At 48.7% G+C, this 21,983-nt stretch overlaps 1 protein-coding gene across 1 annotated transcript; it reads right to left on the reverse strand.

Moving 5' to 3' along the window:
• Window positions 1–976: 976 nt before the first annotated feature.
• On the reverse strand, window positions 977–15,998 carry Ccdc65 (coiled-coil domain containing 65). Its single transcript, XM_052160791.1, has 8 exons — window positions 15,694–15,998; window positions 15,048–15,215; window positions 6,007–6,176; window positions 4,950–5,088; window positions 3,464–3,661; window positions 3,054–3,272; window positions 1,682–1,834; window positions 977–1,416 (listed from the first exon to the last, which is right to left on the reverse strand). The coding sequence occupies exons 1-8, from the start codon at window positions 15,823–15,825 to the stop codon at window positions 1,105–1,107; spliced, it is 1,491 nt and encodes a 496-aa protein (XP_052016751.1). The 5' UTR covers window positions 15,826–15,998; the 3' UTR covers window positions 977–1,104.
• Window positions 15,999–21,983: the final 5,985 nt, after the last annotated feature.

Below are 21,983 nucleotides of genomic sequence, written 5' to 3' on the forward strand. Positions count from 1 at the left end.
TCCGGAGCCCCCTGGCCCTGTGCCCAAGTACTACAGCCTCAGCTATGTAACCATACCTTACCCTGCTAACCCGAGCCTCCGAGGCTGCCTTCGTGGGTAGGAAAAAAGAACACGCTGGAGCTTGCGTGTGGTGGAGTGGGGCAGTGGCGGAGTGGCGGGAGCCCCTGGAGCGCCTTCCTCTTGCCTGCTCTTGCTGTCCTCATTTACCCAGAGGAACTGGTCTTGGATCAGCCTGTAAGGCCGACAGGTGCCGAGATGTGGTGGAGGGAGTTACCTTCCATCTCCCAGTGGGAGTCTAGGCATCCTCTCCCCGGGGCCATGTTCCTCCTAGCCTTAAAGTAAACACAGCAATGACAATCAAGATCTTACAAGACTCCATTGGCAGGATACTTATTAGGTTGCAGAAAACCCTGAGGTCGATCCGCAGCACCGATGAACCCCTGTGCTGCACACCCGGGACATCCCAGAGGAGGCAGCAGGGGCTGAAGCCCAGTCTGCTGCACAGGGACTCTGAGGCCTGCGCGAGGCCCTGGGTCGAGGCCCTGGGTTTGCTTGCCTGGTTTTGTTGCTGCTGTTGTTATTTTTCAAGACAGGGTTTCTCTGTGTAGCCCTGGCTGCCTCACTGTGTAGACCAGGCTGGCCTGGAATTCACAGAGATTCGCCTGCCTCTGCCCCTCTCTATTGCTGGGATCCACGGTGTGCTCTGCTGCCAACACCTCCTGGTGACCTTGGTTGGGTTTTGTTTTGTTTTGTTTTTTGTTTTTGTTTGTTTGTTTGTTTGTTTTTTGAGACAGGGTTTCTCTGGCTGTCCTGGAACTCACTCTGAAGACCAGGCTGGCCTCGAACTCAGAAATTTGCCTGCCTCTGCCTCCCAAGTGCTGGGATTAAAGGCCCATGACCTTGGGGTTTTTTTTTTGTTTGTTTGTTTTTTGTTTTTTAAAGGAACTTCCAGACTACACAGAAGTTTTTCCTCTTTTACTTTTATTTATTTCTCTCTTTTTGAAAAAAAGAGAGTTACTGCCACTATTCCATGCCGTTACTGGGTTTCAAAAAGAAAAGAAAAGGAAGAGAGCCTCTGGGTCGGGAAGAAGTCTCCTCCTCGGGTCACAGGATGCGGGAGGCGATGTGGGCGGCCTCGATGACGTTGTAAACAGGCCTCGCGTCACCAGCGGGCTGGGCTGCAGGTGGGGGCAGCTGGGGCAGGTTGCTTCTGTAGTTTACAATGAAGAGCGGGTTGAGGTGGCTCAGAACTTCGTCGCTCACCGAGATGCCGTCCAAGTACTGTTTGAGCATCTCCCGCAGCTTGCTGCTGATGTCCAGCAGCTGCAGCCGCCTGTGCTGCAGACTCAGGACCTCCAGTTTCACCTTGTTGTATCTCTTCCAGAAGTTCTCCATTCCCGCGTAGTCCATCATAATCTGAGAGTGGAGCCAGAGGAAACAGGTGTGCGACGGTACCCGCTAGCCGGTGCTGCCCGGCTGATCGCCCGCTAGCCGGTGCTGCCCGGCTGATCGCCCGCTGGCCGGTGCTGCCCCGCTGCTCGCCCGCTGGCCGGTGCTGCCCCGCTGCTCGCCCGTTAGCCGGTGCTGCCCCGGTGCTGCCCGGCTGATCGCCCGCTAGCCGGTGCTGCCCCGCTGCTCGCCCGCTAGCCGGTGCTGCCCAGCTCACACCCTCCCTGTTTACCTTGGCAAGGTCCTCTGTGAGGTCCTCTGGGTTCTGGGAATCGGCCTCCTCCTGCTCCTCGGGAGTCAGTACTGAAGAATAGAAAGGCAGTACTTTTTCTTCCTCTGTTTCAAATTTCCTACATATTTCAGCAAGCTTAAGGATCTTTTCACCCTGTTGGGAGTTATGAAGAGGTGGTTTAGGGAAAACAAGAGAGTCTCGGTGCTCCAGCCCAGGAAAGCTGCTCCGTGGGAAACGCATCAGATGCGGCGCATGCGTGCTGTGTGCCAAGCGCGACCCCGGAATTTCATATTCTTACCACAAACAACTCAGTATTACTTTTTTCCTCTTTTTTTGCAGTTAGGAAAGGCGTTAATTGGGGATGGGGAGAACTGTAATAGACACACGGAGGAAGAGGCTGTCTGCAAAGCAGAGGGGAAACAGGGTAGCCGGACGTCCAGTCTTTCTTTAGAGTGCGCGTGGGTGGGGTTAAAGCTCTGAAGACCTCTCCTCCCCTACTTTATTTAGGGTTGACCAATTTGAAGTCAGATTTGGTCCTTGATTGTTCTGTGACACGTCCTGATCGGTTTTTGAATTTGCTGAGCCCGTCCGTCAGCTGCTGGTGCGAGGCCGAGGCGGAAGCGGAAGCGGCCATCCTGGAAATCTGCCACCCCATCACCCAGCGTGGCTCCTTCTCTCCCTCCCTGTCTGACTTACCAGGGGCCTGTCCAAGTCCGGGTCTGTCATCCCCGCCTCCCTGTCCTCATCTCAGCGGCCACCCTAACTGCTCTTCGAGGGCTTGCTGTTCCGCAGCCGAAGGGCCTCAGAGGAGGCCTGTCTAAGGGGCCGCCACAAAACCTAACCAGTGGTAGCGATCCAGAGCGCAAGACGGCCATTTGGACAGCGCCGGTCTCTGGCTTGTCGTACGAGTGACAAGTAGCATCTTGATGAGTCAGTAGTTCTCAAAAGAAATCCCAGGATGAGGCCCCAAAACGATACTGTCTTCAGAAGAAATCCAGGGTCAAACCCCCAAAATGATGCAGTCTGGAAATAATACAGCCTAGGGGGCTTGGTTGAGTTTGTTTCCTCTGCCAGTTAAAGAATTAAAAGGCGCCAGGCGGTGGTGGTGCACGCCTTTAGTCCCAGCACTCTGGGAGGCAGAGGCAGGCAGATTTCTGAGTTCGAGGCCAGCCTGGTCTACAGAGTAAGTTCCAGGACAGCCAGGGCTACACAGAGAAACCCTGTGTCAAAACGAACGAACAAACAAAAAACAACAACAAAAAAGAGAGGTTGGCGTAAAAAAGATGATGCCCGCGTGCACCTTATGAGGGAGGAAGGAAGCCTGCGGCCAAGTTTCTTGGTTTTGTCTCATTACCCGCTCTCGATCCCTTACCTTCTCCACAGCCTTCTTCAGGGCCTTGAGGGTGGCATTACTTTCCAGGGTGAGTTTGACCAAGTTCTCCTGGGATGTGGTCCGAGCCTGCGTCCTCTGGACCTTAAGTTTTCGAAGCTGCACGTGGACCAGTTCCTTGTCATTTCGGATACACTGATTCTGCCATTCGCCTTCGCGGCTGTGGGCTGTGATCTTCCCTTTCAGGGCACTTATGGCCTCCTAGAGGGGCAGGAGAAGCAACTGACGGAGGGAGACAGGTCAAAGGGGAGACCGACTGATCGGGGACGAGGAGCACAGTCTGTCATCTTGACCCACCCGGTGAGAGCCCCAAAAGAATCTGGGAAAGATGGACAAAGGTGTCAGCCGACCGGGCGTCCCCCGTGCGCGCATGCGCATGCGCACGCACTGACCTGCAGCCTCTGGATCTTTTTCATCTGCACCTCAATCTCTTTGGAACTTTTCTCATCCTTCACCTTCAGGGTCTCAAAGGCAATCTTCCGGTCCTCCGTGGCATCGGTGTAATTCTTGAGTGCATCCTGGAACCTCTTCCATAGATCTTCCACTATGTTCTCCAGTTGTAGGCGAAGAAAGTGCTTCTCTTCTAAATTCTAGGAAGTGTATCCCGAGTACCAAATGCTTAGTTACCCACTAGTGCCCGTCCACGCCTGCAATTAGCCGGACCCTTAGGAATCGTCTGGAGTGTAGGCTAGTCCATGGAGACCAGGACAGAGAGCATGGGGGTTGGCTTGGGACCAGCTCCGTGAGACAGGATGAGGCCCAGTGTTCTAGATCTCTCTCTCCTCTCTCTCTCTCTCTCTCTCTCTCTCTCTCTCTCTCTCTCTCTCTCTCCCTCTCTCTCTCTCTTTACTATCTTTTTGATTTTCCAAGACTGTCCTGGAACTCACTCTGTAGACCAGGCTGGCCTCAGATTCAGAGATCCGCCTGCTTCTGCCTCTGAGTGCTGGGGTTAAAGGATCACATGAAAGCCTCAGTTTTTACAAATCGTGGAGTAAAACGCGGGCTGAGGTAAAAGCTGTGGGTGGAGCTTAGGGGGCAGGGCGCTTACCTAGCCCTGGATAAGGTTGGGTGTGATGGTGCACACACACCCACCTGTTACCACACTGGGGAAGTGGAGGCAGGAGGACCAGGGGGTTAAGGTAAAAACAAAGCAGCAGTTCCGGGTCATTCTCTACTATATAGCAAGTTCAAGGCCAGCCTGCGCAAAGCAAGCTGCTGTCTCAAAGAAAGTAAGTTAAGTGATTGGTTAAAGTAAAACAAGGACTTTATACCCAAACTTCTGCATGTATGTTTGCAGAGACGCTGCAGACCTGGACCGTGCTGGAGAGAACCCAGCGCAGCACTGGGACTCAGCCGCTCATCGGCTCCTCTGGTCTGGGCCTCTCTTTCTTCATCTATAACCCATAAGGTGATCTCTTCTCTGTTTGGTTTTCTTTTAGACTTAAAGTGCATTGTTAGATCGGCGAGTCTTGTGGGACTCCTGACAGTGGGAGTGGGGGTGTCTCTGATCTGTCACCTGCTCTCGGGACCCTTTTCCTCCTACTGGGCTGCCTCACCAAGCCTTGATATGAAGGTCTTATTGTATCTCGATATGCGGTGTTCGGTTGATATCCCTGGGAGGCCTGCTCTTTTCTGAATGGAAACGGAGGAGTTTCACAAGCTCACAAGCACCGGGTGCCTCGGTGGCAGAGGACTTTTATTGACTGTGGGTTCCGGGGCTCTCGGTTAGCTCCAGTTGCCCTGAGCAGTTCTTGTGTCTCTCGGAATCCGGCGCCCATCTCCCTCCGGCTCCGCCCCCATCTCCCTCAGGTTCCGCCCCCCATCTCCCTCCGGCTCCGCCCCCATCTCCCTCAGGCTCCGCCCCCATCTCCCCAGTACCTTGTTTTTCAGGTCATCCCACATGCTCTGGAACTCCAGCTTGCTCTCATACTCGGAATCTAAATAGTTCTGCTCCATGGCCATGAAGACATCCTGTAGGTAGTGAATTTCCTTCTCGTGATGGTCAATGATTGATTTCCTAGAGGAGACATGGTGGATAAAGCACGAGGACCGAAAATGACAGAGAAATGCATAGCATAGCTACGGAGGGGCGGGGCAGGTATGGTGAGGCACGCCCTTTGCCCCAGCATTTGGGAGGCAGAGGCAGGTGGATTTCTGTGAGTTTGAGGCCAGCCTGGTCTACAAATTGAGTCCAGGGCAACCAGAACTATTACACAGAGAAACTCTGTCTCAAAAACAAACAAACAAACAAACAAACAAACAAAACAAACCAACAACAACAACAAAATGAAACTAAATGGTACAAACTTTTAGGCTCTGGCTGGGAGAGAGGAAAAGGTTTGGTGTGTGTGTGTGTGTGTGTGTGTGTGTGTGTGTGTGTGTAGTTTCTTTCCCCATTAAGAATGAATAAGAAGAGTCAGGCAGTGGGGGCGCACACCTTTATTCCCGGCACTTGGGAGGGACTGGGAATAAGAGAGGCAGAGACAGGCGGATTTCTGAGTTCAAGGCCAGCCTGGTCTACAGAGTGAGTTCCAGGACAGCCAGGGCTACACAAGAAACCCTGTCTCAAACAAACAAACAAATAAACAAACCCCGAATGAATAAGAATAATTTGATTTTTGAATAGATACTGCCTTCATATAATACAAAACCAAAAATCTAACTATGTTTACAGTGAAATCACTCTCCCAACCCTGTCTACTGCGAGATGGATAGAATTCTGAGTTGGAAGTAGGAGGTATAGCCAGGAACCTGGCGGGGACAAAGGTAGGCTAAGGCTGTAAGTAAACCCAGATCCATTTACAAGGATCTTGGGACCCTGTGTGCATAGAAATTGTGGTTCAGGAAAGAGGCTCCACAGTACTGAGTATCTGGAAACAGGCAAAGACTCTGGGAACTCCCCCGAGTCATGCCTCTCCACTCTCTGGCCCCATACCTTTCTGTCTCAAACTCTTTGGTGAGGACCTCTAGCTCCATGTTGTAATTTTCCTCCAGGAGGCTGAGCCGGCGCCGTTGCAGGGTCAGGAGCTGGTCCACGTTGTGCAGGTGGCTCCGCAGCGCATGCGCATACTGCTCCTCTGCTTCCGTCAGGTCCTTAGCCAAAGACTGGGCGGGAGGAAGAGAATCACGTAGCATCCGTGAGGAAATAGAAATGGATTCAGGAGGCCGGGAAGGTGTAGCAGCCGGGTCCTCAGCATCCCTCCCATCTCCACTCCCCCAAGCCTGAGATTACAGGGGTGCCACCGCCCACTTCTGTGGGTGCTGAGGACCCGGCCAGTCTACCCAAATTGATGAGTGAGCCCCAGTCACAAAGTCTAAGGCAGAGGCAGACAGTAAGTGAGGAAGACACTCGGTGTCAACCTTGGGCACACACGCACGCACGCACGCACGCACGCGCAGATTTAGGTATCTGGCATTTTCCTCTTATTTCCTAATGGTTTTAGGGATGCCGGTTCTTCCCATTCAGTCTTTTTTTTTTTTTTTTTTTTTTTGGTATTTTGGATTTGTTTTTTTCGAGACAGGGTTTCTCTGTATAGCCCTGGCTGTCCTGGAACTCACTCTGTAGTTCCAGGCTGGCCTCGAACTCAGAAATCCACCTGCCTCTGCCTCCCAGAGTGCTGGGATTTACAGGCATGCACCACCACCGCCCGGCTCCATTCAGTCTTTAAAAATGAAGATTTGATTAGTATTTGTATGTATGGATGCATGTCTAAGTACACTTCAGGTGCTTCCGGAGGCCAAATTTCTTGATATAAGAACTGCAAGCAGTTATGAGTTCCTTATGTGGGTGTTAGAACTCAAACCTGGGTCCTCTGAGAGGAGCGCAAAAGCTTGTAACCACTGAGCCATCTCTTCAGCCCTTGCAAGCCAAGAATGATATCTAGAAGTGCAGGGACTCGCCCCAGTGGCTCAAGAGGTGGAGGCAGGTGGATACCAGTGAGTTCAATCTTAGCTTGGTCGAATTGGGAGTTCTAAGCCAGCAGGGCTGTATCATAAGTCCTGTCTTTATTAAATAAAAAAAAGGGAGGAAGAAGAGGAAGAGGAGGAGAAGGAGGAGAAGGAAAAAAAGAAAAAGAAGAAGAAGGAAGGAAGGAAGAGGATGAGGAGAAGGTGATGATGATGAAGGCTGGAGAGATGGCTCTGCATTTAAGAGCACTGGCTGCTCGCCCAGAGGTTTGGATTCCCAGCACCCACATGGCAGCTCTCAACCATTTGTAGCTTCAGTTCCAGAGGATCCAATGCATTTTTTCATGGGCACTGCATGCATATGGTGCATTTAACATATATGCAGACACTCACACAGGTAAAATGAAAGTAATTTTTTCCCACAGCAGTGTGAAATGAGCAATGTCTCCTGGGTAACAAACATTTAAATGGATGGAGCTGCCATCCAAAAGAGCCAGGGGTCCTTGGAGGGCAGAAAATGACGGGAGCCTATGTTTATCTTCTTATACAGATTAGGAAGATGGCCATGGTGCTGCACATCTGGGAAACCAGGGTACTGAGGAGCATTGCAGATTCTCTGGGCTATATAATGAGTTCGAAGCTTGCTTTGGTAACTTAACAAGATGTATGTGTGTGTATATGTGTGATATGAATGTGTGATATGTATGTGTGATATGTATGTATATATAATGCACATGTATCTCTATACTGACTCACTGTCTCACTCTGTAAGCCAAGCTGGCCTTCAGCTCACAGAGATCCACCCACCTCTGCCTCCCTAGTGCTAGGATTAAAGGTGTGCAGGGCTACAGGGTTAGGGGTGTAGCTCAGTGGTAGAATGTTTGCCTAGGATACATGAGGGCTTGGGTTTGAGCCCCAGTACTCCAAGCACAAAACGAAAAGCAAAGAAGCTGTCACAGAGCCATCAGGCCTTGTCGGAGTGATTCAGAGGCCAAGGGGAAGTGGCTTCCTTACTTCCCCTCCTGCAGTTTTCCAAAATGTGACTTTGTCATTCTTCCACAAAGGTGGAGTTGCATTTGCATATAGTGACAGATGCCTACTCTCCCAGCATTTGGGAGGCAGGAGGCCCGTGAGTTTGGAAGCTGTAGAGGTGGCTTAGAGCTAAAAGCACTTGCTTCTTTTCACAAAGATCTGAGTTCGGTTCCCAGCACTGGAGTCCGGTGTCTCATAGCTACCTGCAACTCTAGCTCCAAGGAATCTGATGCCTTCTGGTTTCTGGGGTCATTTATGTGCGCGCGCATACACACACACACACACACACACACACACACACACACACTTTAAAAAATAACATATTTTTTTTAAAAGATCGTTAGTAGCACACCTGTAATCCCAGCACTCTGGGAGGCAGAGGCAGGCGGATTTCTGAGTTTGAGGCCAGGCTGGTTTACAGAGTGAGTGCCAGGGCTACACAGAGAAACCCTGTCTTGAAAAAAACCAAATCCAAAAAAAAAAAAAGATCATTAGTTTGAAGCCAGTGAAGCCAGTGAGACTCGTCTCAAGAGAAAGAAAGGAAGAAGGGAGGGCAGGAAGAAGTGGGGACTGAAGATGGAGTCCTCTTGTCTTTGATTGTGGGACTCCGCAGACAAGGTGAAGACTGTGGCACTGTGACACTTCCAACACAGCCCCAAATCTGGCCTGCCTGCTACCACTCCCTGCCTCGGGGAATGCCCTTTCTTGGAAATGCTTCCTCCAGGAATGGAAGCAGCGAGCTGTGGGAGAGCCAAAGCATATGGAGAGATCATGGGACTTCTGGTCAACAGCTCTCCTGGCTGGCAGCTGAGCCTATGCCAGGCCAGTCAGGCTGAGGTGCCTGTAGGGCAACCAACAGACTGACAGCACTCCTGCTTGTGAAAGACAACTGCCTTTGTCTTTCGTGGGCCCAAGGGGATATGTTGTGTAGTTTTCCTGGAGAAATAGGAACAAATATCTACTTACACCATAGGAGAGAGACTGCACCAAAGTCCACCTTGGTGAATCATTTAGTTTATTGGCCTCACTTACAGGAGCACAGGGGGATGACTGGGATGGCTGACAACAGCCACCCGGAGCTCCGAGGCTCAGCCGCTCTGAGGGTTCCTTCTCCCTAGTATTTCTGTTTGCATAACCTTGGAGAGGGGCCATGTGACTCTTCTGTTTCAGGAACTTCCCGCTGCCTTGGTGGGAACTGCTCCACAGCAGGATAGAGCCCAGTGGTTGAGTGGTTGCCTGTTTGTCTAGTGTGCTCTGAGCCCTTCGCTAGTCCCTAGCATGCAGAGCTACACAACTCAGTCTATCCACAAAACCACAAAGTGTATGATGAAACCGCTGTAGGCTACTAACTCAGGGTGGTTTATTATTACCAAAAGGTAACTAGAGGGGCTGGTGAGATGGCTCAGTGATTAAGAGCACTGACTGCTCTTCTAAAGGTCCCGAGTTCAAATCCCAGCAACCACATGGTGGCTCACAACCATCTGTAATAAGATCTGACGCCTTCTTCTGGTGTGTCTGAAGACAGCTACAGTGTACTCACATATAATAATAAGGAAATCTTTTATTTTTTTTAAGGTAACTGGAACACTATCACTAGGGAAAAAGATGCTCAGGGAATTTAAAAACACAAAACAAAACAAAACAAAACCCAGAAAGTTTGAGCACCAGCAAAGATCAAGGAAAATAAGCATCTGCCTGGCATAGCAGTGTATGCCTCTAATCCCAGCACTCAGGGGACAGAGGCAGGGGGATCTCTGTGAGGTTGGCTCAGCCAGGTTCACATAGTGAGCTCCAGGGCTATCAGGTCTACATAGAGAGACCCTACTCAAATCAAAAGGATCTTATTCTTATTTGCTGACTTGCAGAGTCTGGAGAAGCACCGGGTCAGGCAAGATGGTTCAGTGGGTGGAGAGCTTGCTGCACAGTTTCAGAGACTTGGGTTCAACCCCGAGTTAAAGGTAGTGGAGAACTGACTCCACAAAGTCGTTCTCTGACCTCCACACACACTCTGAAGCACATGCACAGAAGTCACCTGTGTGTGCACACTCACATGTCACTGTGCAAGCACACACACACACACACACACAGAGTTCAATTTTGTGGGTTTTTAATAAGCATTTTAAATTAGATATTTGCTTTATTTACATTTCAAATGCTAGCTCCTTTCCACGCTATCTTAATTTGTTTTTTGGTTGCTGGTTTTTTTGTTTTTTGTTTTTTTTCCAAGACAGGGTCTCATTATGTAGCTCTTGACTGTTCTGGAAATATGTAAACCAAGCTGGTCTTTGCATCCAGAGTCCTGGCTTAAAGGTGTATGCTACCACACCTGGCTAAAGGTGTATTTGTTTATTCTATATATATGAGTACACTGTAGCTGCATTCAGACATACCAGAAGAGGGCATCAGATTTCATTTCAGATGGTTGTGAGCCACTATGTGGTTGCTGGGAATTGAACTCAGGACCCCTGGAAGAGCAGTCAGTGCTCTAAACCACTGAGCCATCTCTCTAGACCACCCTTTTTTTTTTTAGTTATAACGTAGCTGAATGTGGTGGTTCACAAGTACAATCATTGTTTGTTTGGTTATTTGTTTGTTTGAGATAAGGTTTCTTTGTATAGCCTCGGCTGTCCTGGAACTCACTCTAGCCCAGGCAGGCCTCAAACTCAGTTTCACCAGTACTGGAACTAAAGTGTGCACCACCACAGCTGGCTCCCTAGAATAATCTTAATACTTAGGAGGCTGAGGCAGGAATATTGTCACAGATTCAAGGCCAGTCTGGACTCAAAGAGAAAAAGAAAGGCAGAGTAATGGCTGAGCTGACCTAGTTCAGGCCCAGGCCCTGGATGTGGAACCTGCCCCACAATCCGCATAAAGACCCAGGCCTGGTGGTGCTCATAGCCCCGAGCTATCACTCATTCACAGAGAAAGGCTGAAGCCACTGGCCAGCCAGCCAAGCCCAGTGGACGAGCTTTAGATTCAGCAAAGAAAGGGCTCACGTGGGCAGCACATGTACCAGACAGGGGATAATGCATCAAAGATCATCGTGACCTGAGCATGCGCAGATCTGTGAAGTGTTTGGTCTGGCATGGCACCGTCTCACTACTGTGTAGCTCTATCTAGCATGGGTCTTGCTATGAAGACCAGGCTGGCCCTAGATTCAGAAACCCTTCAGCCTCTGCTTGGATTGAAGGCATGTGACACTAGGCATATTTTTTTTAAGTGGCTGCTTTAGATTTACTTTATTTCATGTGTATGAGTGTTGTCTACATGTATGTGTGTGTGTGCCATGTGTGTGCCTGGTGCCTGCCCTCGGAGGTCAGAAGAGGGCATCAGATCTCCTGGAGTTACAGGTGGTTATACACCACAGGAATGCTGGAAATCTAACCTGGTTCCTCTACAGGAACAACAACTGCTCTCAACTGCTGAGGCTTCTCTACGGATGGCCCCAGTGTACCATGTCCTAAAAACAAACAAAAAGATGGAAAAACACATGGGAGCAACCTCTAGACCATGTGCCCATACAACACACCTACACACACACACACACACACCCCAAGTCTAACACCTCCCAGGGCTGGGTGTGTTCTTACTGAAAGAACGTCCATCTAGCTTGTACCAGGCTCTGGGTTTGCTCCCCAGCACTGGAGAGGTGGGGAGCCTGGGACTGGAAAGATGACTCAGAGGTTAACAACAGTGGCTGCGAGGACCTGGGTTTGATTCCCAGGAACCACATGGCAGCTCACAACTGTCTGTAACTCCGGTTCCAGGGGACTCGACACTCTCACACAGACATATGCAGACAAACAGCAATGCACATAAAATAAAAATAAATAATTTTTTAAAAAAGAAAAAAACAAGCCGGGCAGTGGTGGTGCACGCCTGTAATCCCAGCACTTTGGGAGGCAGAGGCAGGCAGATTTCTGAGTTCGAGGCCAACCTGGTCTACAGAGTGAGTTCCAGGACAGCCAGGGCTACACAGAGAAACCCTGTCTCAAAAAACCAAATCCAAAAAAAAAAAAAAAAAAAAAAAAAAAAAAAAAAAAAAAACACCAAACAAACAAACAAAAACAAACAAACAAAAAAAAAAACAAAAAAAGAAAAAGAAAAAGAAAAAACAGCTTTACTTGAGTTGTACTGGGGCCTACAGGATCCTCACCTCTGCAAGGCTTAGGCAAAAGCAAAGATGTACAGTGAACATTTGCTGTCACTGTGGAGGTTTGTTCGAGAAGAAAAGATTAAGAGGAATTGGTGAACCGTTAGTCTGTAAAAGGTAGGATTGAAAAGGGGACAAACTGACTGGTGAGACGGCTCAGCAGGTAAGAGCACTTACTGCTCTTCTGAAGGTCCTGAGTTCAAATCCCAGCAACCACATGGTAGTTCACAACCATATGGCCCTCTTCTGGTATGTTTGAAGACAGCTACAGTGTACTTACATATAATAAATAAATAAATCTTTGGGCTGGAGCAAGCAGAGGTCCTGAATTCAATTCCCAGCAACCACATGATGGCTCACAACCATCTGTACAGCTACAGTGGACTCATATACATAAAGTAAATAAATAAATCTTTTTTTTCCTTTTGGGTTTTTGAGACAGGGTTTCTCTGTGTAGCCCTGGCTGTCCTGGAACTCACTCAGTAGACCAGGCTGGCCTCGAACTCAGAAATCCACCTGCCTCTGCCTCCCAAGTGCAGCACCACTGCCCGGCCTAAACAAATCTTAGAAAGAAAGAAAGAAAGAAAGAAAGAAAGAAAGAAAGAAAGAAAGAAAGAAAGAAAGAAAGAAAGAAAGAAAGAAAGAAAGAAAGGAAGGAAGGAAGGAAGGAAGGAAGGAAGGAAGGAAGGAAGGAAGGAAGGAAGGAAGAAAGAAAGAAAGAAAGAAAGAAAGAAAGAAAGAAAGAAAGAAAGAAAGAAAGAAAGAAAGAAAGAAAGGAAGAAAGAAAGACAGACAAACTGGGATTGATGGCACATGTCTTTAATCCCAGCACTCAGGAGACACAAGTTAGCAGATCTCTCTGAGTTTGAGGCTAGCCTGGTCTACACAGCGAGTTCCAAGCCTATCCCAAACAAACCAAAACTAAACACAAAACAAAAAGAAAAACAAACAAAAGGGGCCACACCCCCCTCTTCCTGGGTGCCACCTTCAAGTCGGCCGCCTGCGTGGATTGTGGTTCCACTCAGTGAAAAAGAGGACCAAGAATTTCCTCCGGCGCAAGTCTGACCGATAAGTCAGGACTGACCAGAAGCTCAGAGCCACCAGCGGGTCGCAGAGAGGAGTCTGGTGCTCAGCCCTGGTCAGGAGAACAGCAAGGAAAGCAAGTACCTGCTGCCCGGCACTCTGCAAACCTCCGGATTTACATCCAGGAGCCAGAAGTGCCACCTGACAAACCTCACCGAGGTTTCCTCCCAGAATCCCAAAGCTGCCGCGGAAAGGGCAGCATGGTGGCCATCAAGGTCACCAACCCCAAAGCTAGGCTGTGCAGGGAATACAATGAATAGAAGGCCTGTATACACGCTTCATTTCTGCTTAAACCACAAAAACTTTAAAAGTGGGAGGCGGAGACATACAGAGCCAAGGAGACAGTTAAACCTGGGGAGGTAGAAGGAAGGAACTGACCCCACACGGCTCGCTCTGACCTCCACGGCATGTACCGCCCACGCACATTCCAGGTTTTTAGAGATTTTTTTATATTTATACAGCATTCTGCCTGCATGTATGACTTCAGGCCAGAAGAGGGCGCCAGATCTCATTATAGATGGTTGTGAGCCACCCTGTGGTTGCCGGTAACCTCTGAGCCATCTCTCCAGCCCCCATGCACAGAGGTTTTAAGAAATGGATGCATCTGGGAGGCAGAGGCAGGAGGATTTCTGAGTTCGAGGCCAGCCTGGTCTACAGAGTGAGTTCCAGGACAGCCAGGGCTACACAGAGAAACCCTGTCTCCCAAAACCAAAAAACCAAAACCAAAACAGAAACAGGGGCTGGAGAGATGGCTCAGTGGTTAAGAGCACCGACTGCTCTTCCAAAGGTCCTGAGTTCAAATCCCAGCAACCACATGATGGCTCACAACCATCTGTAATGAGATCTGACTCCCTCTTCTGGAGTGTCTGAACAGCTACAGTGTACTTACATATAATAATAAATAAATCTTAAAACAAAACAAAAACAAAAAAGCAACAACAAAAACGGAGCCCAAACTGGTTGAATGAGGCAGTGGACTGGGCCAGAGCGCCTCCGCCTTGCCAGCTGCCGTGGCTCTCCCCCTTAATCCCAGCTCCTGGGAGGCAGAGGCAGGTGGACCTCTATAAGTTTGAGGCCAGCCTTGGCTACATAGCAAGTTTCAGGACAGCCAGAGTTACAGAGTGCTGCTCTGTGGTACACACTGGGGGCACAGATGGCCAGGGACATGGGTCCTCTAAGGAAGGGGAGGATTTCCTTTCTTGTCTCAGTGAGTGACAATGATTAGAACCAGTAGGCTTCGTTTGTCACAGCTCCATGAAGCCTTGAAGGCCAATTAGGTAGATCCAGCTGTGCAGCCCACGAGATGCCTCAGAGGTTGGGGTTGGAGGATGAGGCGCTCAGTCCTCCGTTATATGTGAGTCTGAGACCATAATAGGAATGCAAGCCTTTGTCTCAAAATAATCATAATCATAATAATAGGGGCTAGTGAGATGGCTCAGCGGTTAAGAGCACTGACTGCTCTTCTGAAGGTCCTGAGTTCAAATAACCACGCGGTGACTCACAACCATCTGTAATGAGATCGGATACCCTCTTCTGGGGTGTCTGAACAGCTACAGTGTACTCATATATAACATTAAATAAATCTTAAAAAAAAAAACCCAAAGAAACCCAGGTTAATAATAATAATAATAATAACAATAATAATACATGGCTTTGTCTCAAAATAAAATAATACTAACAGGAATAAATAGCAGCAGCAGCAGCAGCAATGACAACCATAAACGATAATAATTCACTAGGCCCACTCTGCGGGGGGGAAGGCCAGGAAGTCACCCCCGGTGCTCTCCGGGGAGAGCGCGTACCTTAATGACGCTGTCCTTGCAGTCCACCACTCGCTCAAAGGTCTGGCTGAGGATCTCGATGTCCTTGTGAAGCTCTTTGGTCTTGACCTCCCTGAGGACGGTTCTCCACTGCGTGTTGATCTTATGAAGGTTCAGAGCGCTGTTGTGTTCCTCTTTGGCCAGCTTGTCCTGAGTGAGGGGTAAACACGTGTTTGAGCCGAGGCCTACGGCAGTGCGAGCGATCCCACTGAAAAACACCAGCCCCTGTGCATTCTCAAGTACAAAGCCCTTGGCAGCCAGCACCCAGGGCTCCTGTTTGTGGTTTCCGATGCATTCCCTTCAGGGTGAGGCATCAGAGAAGAAGAGTTTCTAACGACCCCACTTCAGGCCGGAGACCAGAATCCAAGACCGCTGAATTTGGACACCTGACAGCGTCCACTGTCCTGATTCCGGAGGCTCAGCTGATCCTGACTGCCAAACTCAATTCTCCGCTCACCACGTTTCACAGAGAATGCCCTGGGCAGAAACCGAGGTCGTCTGAAGCCCTTGTATTTGGGGACCAAGGACTTCAGAGGGACAGGGGAGGATGAAAATGAGCCTGCCGCAGTGACGCGACCCCCGGCATGGGCGGTGGGTTTGGGCAGGACACACTGCAGACAAGCATCACCTTCAAGAACTGGGTGAGGAGCCTCTCCTTCTTCTTGGCTGCCTCCTCGTCGGCCAGCAACTTCTGCTGAAATAGAAGCAGCTGCTCTTCGTCCGTTACGGGCAACTTGAGTTTCTTTCCTTTTTTAGGCATGGCTGGGCTGCGGACTGGGTCCGGGCAAGGAGCCTCTGCCTGCTGCTACGACCCGCTTGTGAAGAATTAGAAGGGAAAAGTCCCCATAGACAGGAACCTTCTAGAGCTAAGGTAATGGGGCCTGAGACCTCGGTCCTCCGCCAGCAGTGCTCAGGCGACACCGGGCTGGAGAGCAGAAAGACGCTTCTTGTCTCCTAGCAACAAGAACCTTCGCTAAGACCGCGGAGCGAGGAATTGGGAAGCAGCCCTGTTTCAAAGCGCCCCCTGCACGCTGGAGGACCGCACTTAGTTCTTGTAAGTGGGCTTTTTATCATTAAGAATCCTAGACTCAGCAGAGAGAGAAAGAGAGAGAGAGACTTCAGATTTCTTTCTTTCTTTTTTATTTTGTATTTATTTTATTTTATTTTATTTTTTATTCTTTTAATTTGATTGATTGATTGGTTTTTTGGTTTTTTGGTTTTTTGGATTTGGTTTTTTCGAGACAGGGTTTCCCTGTATAGCCCTGGCTGTCCTGGAGTTCACTCTGTAGACGAGGCTGGGCTCGAACTCAGAAATCCACCTGCCTCTGCCTCCCAGAGTGCTGGGATTACAGGCATGCTCCACCACCGCCCGGCTCAAATTTCTATTTTACTTTTTTGTTTGGTGCATGCGTGTTTTGCCCGGGTGTATGTGTGAGCAGCGCGTGCACGCCTGGCGCCTGCGGAGGCCAGAGGACAGCACTGGACCGTACGGACCTCTGCGGAGGACCGTAGAACCGGGCGAAACCGCTTACACACACATATTCACATAATGAGGTGGTTCACTGGGTAAGGGAGGCATCGCCAAGCCTGATGGTCTGAGGTCACAACCACCTGCAGTCCCAGCTTCAGGAGACAGAATCCCTCCTTCTGACCTCGGTGGATGAACACACGCGTACACATAAAATATTGAAAAATAATTTTAAAAATGGTCTCCTTGGAGATAGATGGCTCAGAGGTAAAGAGCACTCGCTGCTTCCGCAGAAGACCTGGGTTTGGTTCCTGGCATCTTTATGGTTCGGCAGCTCACGACCCCAGTTCCAGGGGCTCTGATTCGCTAGTCCGACCTCTGTGGACACATATATACATGCAAGCAAAACGCAAACACACACAAATAAATCTGACCAAAAAATAAGAGTGTTTCAGTGTAGTCCTGGAGGGCCAGAAACTCACTATATACATAAGGTTGGCCTCAAACTCATAGAAATCCATCCACTTCTGTCCCCACCGCACCCCCACCCGCAGTGCTGGGATAAAAATGTATGAACCAACCATCACTTCCAGCCTGAATTTGTTTTTCCTTTTTTCCTTTTTTTTTTTTTAATATGTATGAGTGCTCCATTTGCATGAATACCTGCTTGCCAGAAGAGGGCGTCAGATCCAATTACAGATGGTTGTGAGCCACCTGTGGTTGCTAGGAATTGAACTTGGGATCTCTGGAAGAGCAGTCAGTGCTCTTAACCCTGAGCCATCTCTTCAGCCCCTTAAAGAATTTTAAATTTAGTTATATGAGCACACTGTAACTGTCTTCAGATACACCCTAGAAGAGCGCATCGGATCCCATTACAGATGGCTGTGAGCCACCTTGTGGGTGCTGGGAAGTGACCTCGGGCCCTCTGGAAGAGCAGCCAGTGCTCTTAACCGATGAACCATTCTTATCTCCTTGTACTAAGCTTAACTCCAAGTGGATCAAGGACCTCCACATAAAACCAGACACACTGAAAATAATAGAAAAGAAACTGGGAAAGACCCTTGAGGACGTGGGTACAGGGGAAAAGTTCCTGAACAGAACACCAATAGCTTATTGCTATCTAGATCTTATGCTCTAAGATCAAGAATTGACAAATGGGACCTCATAAAATTAAAAAGTTTCTGTAAGGCAAAGGACACTGTCAAAAGGACAAAACGGCAACCAACAAACTGGGAAAAGATCTTCACCAACCCTACATCCGACAGAGGGCTAATATCCAATATATACAAAGAACTCAAGAAGTTAGACTCCAGAGAACCAAATAACCCTATTAAAAATGGGGTACAGAGCCGGGCGGTGGTGGCACGCGCCTGTAATCCCAGCACTCTGGGAGGCAGAGGCAGGCAGATTTCTGAGTTCGAGGCCAGCCTGGTCTACAGAGTGAGTTCCAGGACAGCCAGGACTACACAGAGAAACCCTGTCTCGAAGAAAACAAATCCAAAAAGAAAAAAAGAAAGAAAAAAAAAAGGGGGGGGTGTACAGAGCTAAACAAAGAATTTTCACCTGAAGAACTTCGAATGGCTGAGAAGTACCTTAAGAAATGTTCAACGTCATTAGTCATTAGGGAAATGCAAATCAAAACAACCCTGAGATTTCACCTCACACCAGTCAGAATGGCTAAGATTAAAAACTCAGGAGTCAGCAGGTGTTGACTAGGATGTGGAGAAAGAGGAACACTCCTCCACTGCTGGTGGGGCTGTATGATGGTACAATCACTCTGGAAATCAGTCTGGCCGTTCCTCAGAAAACTGGGCATAACACTTCCGGAGGACCCTGCTATACCACTCCTGGGCATATACCCAGAGGATTCCCCAGCATACAATAAGGACACATGCTCCACTATGTTCATAGCAGTTTTATTTATAATAGCCAGAAGCTGGAAAGAACCCAGATGTCCCTCAATGGAGGAATGGATACAGAAAATGTGATATATTTACACAATGGAATATTACTACCCAGCAACTAAAGACAATGAATTCATGAAGTTCTTAGGCAAATGGTTGGAACTGGAAAATATCATCCTTAGTGAGGTAACCCAATCACAAAAGAACACACATGGAATGCAGTCACTGATAAGTGGATATTAGCCCAGAAGCTCTGAATACCCAAGACACATTTCACATATTAAATGATGCCCAAGAAGAAGGAAGGAGAGGGCCCTGGTCCTGGAAAGGCTTGATGCAGCATTGTAGGGGATTGCCAGGACAGAGAAGTGGGAGGGGGTTGATTGAGAAAGGGGGGGGGAAGAGGGCTTATGGGACTTATGGGGAGGGGGGAACCAGGAAAGGGAAAATCATTTGGAATGTAAACAAAGAATATAGAAAAAATAACAAAAAATAAAAACTAAACCCTACTTTTCAAGGGCAAAATTCTGTGTATAACAAAAAGAAGTGCATGCTTGGGGCTGGAGAGATGGCTCAGCGGTTAAGAGCACTGACTGCTCTTCCAGAGGGCCTGAGTTCAAATCCCAGCACCCACATGGTGGCTCACAGCCATCTGAAATGAGATGGGATGCCCTCTTCTGCCTCTTCTGGTGTGTCTGAAGACAGCTACAGTGTACTTAAATCTTTTTTTTTTTTTTTAAGAGAAGTACATGCTCTCCCTTCTAGGGACATCTGCACCTGAAGTAGCATCCAAGCCCCCAGATCACACACCGTGACTGTCCAGGCGGCCAGCTGCGCGCTTTTCCTCGAGCTTACGCTTGAGTCTTCAAGTATCTTGTTTTTCTGTTTCATCAGTAAACTAACTTTGCTTCACTCTGACTCCTCCTGGAACTCTTGTCTGTGGTAGATGTAGCCAAGAGGACCTGAGTTAGAAGTCCCCACGGCTTCCTCGGAGACTCCTCAGGCTTCTCTGATGACATCACCGAGCTGTATTTGCTGTTGGCAGTGACAGTCTTATTGTGAGCATTATATGAGACATTGAGGAAACAAAGCTACAAAGACAGAAAGTAGGGACCTGTTGCAGCCCCAACCTCTACTAACAGGTACCTGGGTGGTAGTGACCGCATAGATTTAATCCCAGTGCTCAAGAGGCAGAGGCAGGAGGATCTCTGAGTTCGAGAACTGCCTGGTCTACAGAGTGAGATTCAGGACAGCCAGGGCTACACAGAGAAACCCTGTCTTGAAAAGAGTAGAGGTAGGGCCCTTGGGAAGTGATGGAGTTTAGACTGCTGTGAAACTGGGCTCCCTTGATTGGATTAGTGTCCTTAGAAGAGAAAGAGGCCAGACTGGGACATAAAGTTCAGGACTTAAGAGCAAGCACTGGCTGCTTTCTGGAGTACCAGGCTCAATTCTCAGCACCCACAGGGCTGCTAACAGTCAGCTGACATCTTCTTCAGGCCTCCTCAGGTACCACACATGTTTGTGATACACAGACATAAATGTAGGCACTTATACATAAAAAAAACCAAAACAACTAAATTCAAGGAGAAAGGAGAAGGGGAAGGAGAAGAAAAGGAGGAGGAGGAGGAGGAAGAGGAGGAAGAAGAGGAATAAAAGACAGAGACAAGTGTTGTCCCTTTGGGCTTTTGAATATACCAGAAGACAACCTTCCCAGACCAGGGGTGTCCTTCCCTGACTCCAGATCTCTCAGCTCTGTAGTCTTAGACGTCTTGGTCTCTAGACTGTAAGAAGTGCTTGCTGTCTAAGCCAGGCTGTACAAGTTATTCTGTAAACTAAGATAAGTCTCCCTATCGGGGGAGGGGACTAATGGTGCACAAAGGGTCATGTTGCACGGCCTGCTGTCTTTAGTGGACTTTAAAATAAGATTTCTATGGTGGGCTGGAGAGATGGCTCAGCAGTTAAGAGCGCATTCGGAGAGGTCCTGAGCTCAACTCCCAGTAACCACGTGGTGGCTCACAATCATCATATGATCTACTGCCCTCTTGCGGCATGCAAGTGTACATCAGGTAGAGCACACATACATAAAATAAAAAATATATAAAATAAAATTTAAAAAATATTTAGTGTGTGTGTGTGTGTGTGTGTGTGTGTGTGTGTGTGTGTAGGTATCTGCAGGTGCCTGCAGAGGCCAGAAGAAGGCATCGAATCCCTTGTAGCTGGAGTTATCAATGGTTGTGAGCCACCTGTGGATGCGGACAGCTAAACTGATCCTCTCAGCAGCTGAGCCATCTCTCCAGCCTGATAAATTTGGTTTGAGAAGTCATTGAAGATGTGTGTGGTGGCGCGGCGCCAGTTTTTAGCCTCAGCACTCAAGAGGCAGAGGCAGAGGCAGGTGGGTCTCTGAGAGTTCACAGCCAGGTTGGTCTCTATTAGAAGTTCCAGGACTACATAGAGATACTCAGTCTCAACAAACAAACAACAACAACAAAACATAGGTCAGGGGCCCTGAAGCCGCGGCTAGTGGCCATGTGCAGCTCTTGCAGGGAGGCTGGCTGGGTCCCCATGGCCGCTCACAAGCATCAGTCCAGGTCCACGGAATCTGACGTCCCTTTCTGGCTCCGTCCAGCAACACATGCAAGTGTTGTTCGCATAGGAAGAGCACTCCCATAGGTAACCACTTCACTTTATCAACACCATCAGTATCATTTTGCTTATTTATTTGAAGGGTCTTTATGTAGTTTGAGATGGCCTGGAGCTTGCTATGTAGACCAGGCTAGCCATGGACTCACAGAGATCAGCCTGCCTCTCTCTCCCAAGTGCTGGGATCAAAGGTACGCACCATCATGCCCGGCTGACTATTCTTACTTTCTTTTATTTTTAAAAAAGATTTATTTATTATTATATGTAAATACACTGTAGCTGTTTTCAAACACACCAGAAGAGGGCCTCAGATCTCATTACAGATGGTTGTGAGCCACCATGTGGTTGCTGGGATTCGAACTCAGGACCTTTGGGAGAGCAGTCAGTGCTCTTAACCGCTGAGCCATCTCTCCAGCCCAGGCTGACTATTCCTTGTTTTTTTTGTTTGTTTTTTGTTTTGTTTTTTGAGACAGGGTTTCTCTGTGTAGCCCTGGCTGTCCTGGAACTCACTCTGTAGACCAGGCTAGCCTTGAACTCCAAAATCCACCTGCCTCTGCCTCCCAAGTGCTGGGATTACAGGCATGTGCCACCACGCCTGGCCCCAGCTGACTTTTCTTATGCACAAACATTTATAGCAATACATGACAGCAATGCTTACTCTGTTCTCTACCAGGTCTTAGGATCATACTTGGTATAAATGCCTTCTCCTGTCCTCAAGTGGAAACTTCTAGCTTCTTTAGAAAGGTAGTTTTGTTAAATAATGTTTCGCTGGGGCACACAGGTGAAAGGATGTTTGGTTATACCAGACACAGGAAAGGATGCTTGATGAAGGGGTATTAATGTGGCCCCACAGACAGTGGGACATGAGCACTGAACATTAATTTGGTTTGCTTTGCCATTCTTTGC

Source organism: Apodemus sylvaticus, chromosome 17 (assembly GCF_947179515.1).
Source record: "Apodemus sylvaticus chromosome 17, mApoSyl1.1, whole genome shotgun sequence".
Lineage (NCBI taxonomy): Eukaryota > Metazoa > Chordata > Mammalia > Rodentia > Muridae > Apodemus > Apodemus sylvaticus.